The following is a 5,676-nucleotide window of genomic DNA, read 5'->3' as shown; positions in this document are numbered from 1 at the left end:
AATGGCTTCCTGGAGCGCAGCGGGTCTGGACTGTCTGGAAGTACAACCTGCAGGTCACTGGAAAACGAGGGGCCAGAAGATGCCACACATCTTCCATGTGAGGTGAGAGTTGAAACCAGCACCCTGTGTACTGCCACCCAGAATCCCTAACTGAAGGTGCCCACGGCCCCAGGTCCATATCACAACTACTTGACTAAAGAACAGCTTTATTGATGACCCAAGGGAGTCAGGGTCACTCCTGGGCAGTGTCAGCCTGCAAGGCCTCCTCCAGGCAGGAAAGCCACTCACATGATTCATGGAAGTTCCTAACGAGAGGTCAGATCACCACTCCTAATTATACGAAAAATTCCAAATCCTGATTTCAGAGTCAACAAAAGAAAGTCAGAGGCTGGAGTCCTGATGGGTGTCACCACCCTTGCCTGTAGGGGCTCAGAAGACTGGCCAAGTTCACCAGCATCTGTGGGGCCATGAAGACAAGAGGCCGAGAAGGCCACAGGACAGTGCCCCAAGACAAGTTTCCAAGGGAGTTCACACGTGGGCAGTGCCGGAACCTGGCCCTGAAGTCTGCTAGGGTCGGTCACTGGGCAGCATGGCTAGCAGAGAACCCTGCCTAATGGCCCTCGGGGTGCCGAGGCTCCGTGGTCTGGGCTAGTGGTGCTGCTATAGCCTGTGACGTGTTTCAGTTCCTCATTGCTGCGGTGACCCCAACTTCCTGACAGGATACAAGTACCACATCACCACCCCTGAAGGGTTGATGACCACTGTGAAGTTGGTTTCAGTCCGGAGGCCACTGATGACATCACCCGTGTAGACATTCTGGGCCTGCAGTGAGGAGGGACATAACCAATGCCACCATAAGAATGGCCGTGCAGAGACCCCCTTAGAGGATGCAGAGCCTGGACTCTGGCTCGTCTGTGCTGGGCCTCCAGGATGCACAACAGAAGTGGGAGCCTGAATCTCCTGTCACTTCTCCATTGGCAAAGCCCAGACACATTGAGTTCTGAGAGTCCAGTCCACAGAGGACCTGAGGACCGTGCCAGCATGGCCGACTCGTGAGGGGAGGAGCACGGCCTCAGCGGTAACGGGGCTCATTTATACGCAGTGGTTCTGTTTGTGTAGCTTGGAGACACCAGAGCAGAGAGCAGCACCAGCCATGGCCGTCAGTGCCGCAGCTGCCCCACGGCGTAGGGGAGGCCATGTGGAGAACCTCCCCAGCAACACCCTCCTAGGGTGGCACCAGAGGTGCTCCCTGCCTGCAGGCGCTCACCTCATGCAGGCCGGAGCCGGTGAAGTTGAGCTGGGTGAGGGAGGTCCGGTAGTGATAAGGCATATCCGTCCTGCGGCTGAAGAAGACCAAGGCGTAGGAGTAGCCGGCCAGCGGCCGCATGTACACTTCGATGTAGGACTTCTCCTGGGGCGGAGGGTGGTTACTGGGGTACCTGCTCACGCAGGCCCGAAGTCCCCTTCCCAGTCCTTCCCTGAGTCCTGGGTCCCCCCAGCCCACAGTTCTGCGTCATGTAAAAGCTTGAGGGGAATACTACAGACCTTCGACATCCCGACTGTCTCACTCTGCATTCCTTCTTTCCCTGCCTTGGCAGACGCTCCCCAGCGCTTACTCTGTGCCAGGCCCCCAGCTGGGACGCAGACAAATGCTGCACGAGATCCTGCCTCAGCGTACTCGTAGGGTGATGGGAAGGACAGACGCAGACAGCTGCTGCTCTGGAGTGGAGGGCACTGGCCGGTGGGGATGAAGAACTCTGCCCTGAGCAGCCAGGAGGGTGGACCCCCATCCTCCAGAGGTCCCTGGCCTGGCAGGGATTAGTTACTGCCTCTGGGCCTCACCCGTTCTACAGGCACCTTCTACAGGTGTGTAGCTTTTACTAGAGAGGGAAGGGGCTGCGCCAACCAGCTTCGCGGCAACGCTGCTGGAGCCAAGTCCTGTTGTGCCATTTACCACTGTGGGCGTTGGGCCAGTTACTTAGTCTCTTCAAGTCTGTTCCCTCATTTGTAAAACAGGGAAGGAGTATCTAAAATGCCTAGCGCACAGTATGCGGTTAAAATAAATAGTGGACACCAGTACTAGCAGTAGTCGTATTCCTTGGCTTTAACAACTCCCCAGTGCTGGAGGGGAGCCCCAGTTCTCTGCCGAACATCATAGCCGTGTGCCCAAGTCTTATGCTTCCAAACTGAGGGGCCTCACTGTTCCTGTGAACTTGTGTGGTGATGCCTCCTGGTAGAGTCTTTAATTGAATGCAACTAGGAGGTGGGGCTGAGCAGATTCAGAGACACGCCCCCCCATGTGACCTCAAGGCTCGCAGCCTTGTTCCCTGGAGAGCCTGGTCCCTCAGCTTCCCTTCCCTTCCCCACACTCCAGTACCTTGAGAATCCTGCGTCCCTGGATGCCCAAGGGATCCTGGTTGATTTTGATCATGAGTGGATTCTGCAGAATGTCCATGTTCTGGGCGGACATGGTGCGCAGATCTGTGGACATGAAGAGGGGGGCCGCCAGCACCGTCCACAGGGCCATCTGGGCCCGGGCTTGCTCGAAGCTGAGGCCAAAGTTCCCAATGAGCAGCTAGGGGCAGAGGAGAGGAGCGGTCAGCTCTGCCCTCGTCAAAGACCAGCCCTAAGCTTGTAGCTGAGGCAAGAGACGGTGGAGCCTGGTTTGGCGAACACCACTCCCCAGCAGTGTGGCCTCGGGATTCATCGAGTCACTTTCCATCTGAGCCTCAGCTTTTTATCTCACCAAGAAAATAGGGGAGGTGTTATGCTCTGACGCCACAGGACCAATGGGATCCTGTTGCCAAAAGCGTTTATAAACTGACACAGGAGTCTGGAGATACACCCAGGGTGGCAGTGGTGGGAAACCAGACCCAGACAGAGTTTCTGCTCCCGCCAGTAGCCACCCCCCACCCTAACCACAGCTGACTGGACCAACGGGGACCCCCGACCAGCACAACGAATCCGCAGACGGACACAAACAATTATTGCTAATACAACATGCTTATGTACTTAGTGATGCCAATTTAACTAAGCACTGTACCTGTGCCAAACTGTGCCAAGCATTTTAAAAGGTCATTGATTTCACCCTCAAAACAGTCCTATATAAGGTAGCTACTATTACTTTTCTCATTTTCTCACTGACAAAACTGAGGCACAGAAAAACTTCAGTCACTCGTCCAAGGTACATGGCAGAGCTGGAACTAGAACTCTGAGACAGGCCAATTTCTGTTTCTCCAGGTGCCCACCATCTGGCCAAGTATTTATAATTATTATAATCATCACTGGCAGTAAATGCTCGTTGACTAAACGAAGAGATGGCTATAAAACTATAAGATAAATTGCAAAAGTATTTAAATCACAAGGGTTATGAGTGAGGCAGGTTCGAGGGGCTGGTTCTGCCTGTGGAGGCTCTGCAGAAGGGTAACGGGGTGCAGGCCACTGGAGGAAGGGTCGGGCAGCCTGGGCGGGGACAGTCTAGGGAGAGAGTGGCAAGAGCTGTGGAATATCCACGTTCTTCACCCCGCAGAGGGATAACGTCTCACACAAGAGGCACTACTGACTAGGTTCTCAAGTCTCAAGCATCAGAACTGCCTGGGAAGACTCTCGACAATGGGCATTCGCAGAGCTCCCCCAACATTCTGATCTGAGGGGTGGGGCCCTGGGAACAGAATTATGAATAAGCTCCAAGGTGCGTCTAAGGCAGCTGGCTCAAGGCCACATTTCAGAGATGCTGCTCTCGAACCTGGCATTGAGCATCCAGTTAGAGGGCACAGGGCAGTGGGGAGCAGGTCCATCCTGGATGGTGGGCCTTGGGATACCCCCTCCACGGTACCATGTCTGGGTCATTCCAGTGCCCAGGGCCTGCCACTGGCTGCAGTATGTCCTGGTGGTCCACGAACCAGTCCAGGATGGAGAGCACGCTCCTCCAGGAGTCCTGGATGTCATCATAGTTGCGCCAGAGGTTGCAGGTGTCTATCAGCAGACTGTAGTTCACCTGGATGGGGGCGGGCAGAGTCCAGCGCCAGAGTCACACCCTGCTGCCTAGAGGCCCAGCAGGGGACAGAGGGTGGGGAAGGGGAAAGAGAAGCTCTAGCTTTTTCAGGATGTGGAAAGCCTCAGAGGGTGGCCCTGTTCTGGGGCTGCCCAGGCCTCCCACACGTGCTGGCACCAGAAGCCTACCCTGCCCTCCCATGCCAGCTGTGGTCAGGCCCTGGGTACAAGCCTAAGCTAGTGTACCAGCATCCCTGCCGTATACCCACCCCATGTCCTCTCTGAGTCCCACCACTTGCCAGCACTCCTCAAGTCTGCAAGTCTGATCCCACCCTTTCTAGTGTCCTAGGTGCTTTGGGGCCCCTGGTGAGGTGTCCGCAAGGCTCTTCAGAGGCTTGGCCCCATCCGCCTGTCCTCACCAGCCTTCTGGATTTCGTGGCCCACTCAGTACAACCCAGGATTCTGACCGCTTGGGCTGGGTGCTGTGTTGGCGCACCACAGGTGGTTCCCATGCCTTTGGACACCAACCCCTTCTACCCGCCTGACGACTGCCTCCTCTGTACGATCCAGGCTGGCAGCGGCCTTTCTGGGGTACTTAGGACGCTCTCTCTAGATCTACAAACTAGCACAGGGCCAGGCCTGGTGAGAGCAGCCCTGACTGCACAGGAGGTGCTGAGGCTGATGTGGGGAACACTGGCAGGCGGGCACAAAGAACAGCTTACCTTGGGGGGGAGGCCCCCTTCATAGGCTGGCCAGCTGCAGGAGAAGGCGATGGGGCGGCCTGTGGCATTCAAGGCAGCAGCCATCATGGGATACCCTGGAGAAGTCCAACCCCCACATTTGAGGACCAAGGAAGTGCAGGAGACAGTCTAGGGCCTTAGCCCAAACATTCTCCCACCAAATGTGAGGAAACTGGCTCAACAGAGGTACCACCCCCTGTACCCAGAGCCGCAAATACTTCCCAGGTGGGCGTGGTGCCAACGTCCTGGGAGCCGACATCCCCCAGCCCCTGACTGAGGGGAACTGGGCAACACCACTCCCTAGGGAGCTTAGTCAGGTGGGCACTGGTGGCCCTTCCACGGCCATCTCTCCCTGTCTACCTGATGGCCTTCAGTCAGCTGGGGGACCCACCCTTGGCCCGTTCCTCGGGGGTCGAGAAGCAGCCATCCAGCTTCAGCATGTCCACCTTCCACTGGGCGAAGGTTTGAGCATCCTGGGTCACCTTGTCTAGCGTGGTGCCTGGATAACCCATGCAGGTAAAGTTGCCCACGTCCTCATAGATGCCCAGCTTCAGGCCCAGGGAGTGAGCCTGTGGGGGAGTTGAGGACACAGTGGGCTCAGGTAGGACCCCCAGGAAGCCACCTCACAGGTACATCTGACCAGGCCCCGTTAAAACCTTCATTGGTGCCCCACTGCCCGAAGAAAAGGGTTTGTGCTTGCTGGCCTTGCCTCTGCCAACTATGATCCTTCCTCTCCCTCCAATGCACATCTCCCCGGGCTGTTCTTGCCTCTGGGCCCTTGTTTCTGCCATCCCTTGTGCCTCGAATGCCATCTACCTGGTACCAGCTCAAGAACTGCCTCCTTCGAGAACCTTCCTGAAATCCCAGGCTGGATCAGATACCCTTCCTGGCTCTTAACCACCACAATGGGCCAGAGCTAGCTGTTCATTTATGTTTCCCTCTG

The 5,676-nt window shown here is 56.4% G+C and overlaps 1 protein-coding gene across 4 annotated transcripts in view; it reads right to left on the bottom strand.

Annotated features, from left to right (window-relative positions):
* Nucleotides 1-189: 189 nt before the first annotated feature.
* Nucleotides 190-5,676, bottom strand: part of NAGA (alpha-N-acetylgalactosaminidase) — a 10,928-nt gene continuing 5,441 nt past the window's right edge. For 2 of the 4 annotated variants that reach the window (XM_015593558.2, XM_025050588.1), the window contains 6 exons: nucleotides 5,125-5,302; nucleotides 4,716-4,810; nucleotides 3,836-3,997; nucleotides 2,378-2,575; nucleotides 1,268-1,411; nucleotides 190-822 (listed from right to left, as the gene is read on the bottom strand). In XM_015593558.2, coding sequence (XP_015449044.1) covers nucleotides 688-822; nucleotides 1,268-1,411; nucleotides 2,378-2,575; nucleotides 3,836-3,997; nucleotides 4,716-4,810; nucleotides 5,125-5,302 — 912 coding nt within the window. In that variant the 3' untranslated portion in view covers nucleotides 190-687. The remainder of the gene's footprint in view (nucleotides 823-1,267; nucleotides 1,412-2,377; nucleotides 2,576-3,835; nucleotides 3,998-4,715; nucleotides 4,811-5,124; nucleotides 5,303-5,676) is intronic. The other 2 variants (XM_015593557.2, XM_006917362.3) reach the window with 2 other exon arrangements.

This window comes from Pteropus alecto, unplaced genomic scaffold, assembly GCF_000325575.1.
Source record: "Pteropus alecto unplaced genomic scaffold, ASM32557v1 scaffold157, whole genome shotgun sequence".
Classification (NCBI taxonomy): domain Eukaryota; kingdom Metazoa; phylum Chordata; class Mammalia; order Chiroptera; family Pteropodidae; genus Pteropus; species Pteropus alecto.
Note: the sequence above shows the minus strand (reverse complement) of the source record. Positions and strands in the feature narration are given on the sequence as shown.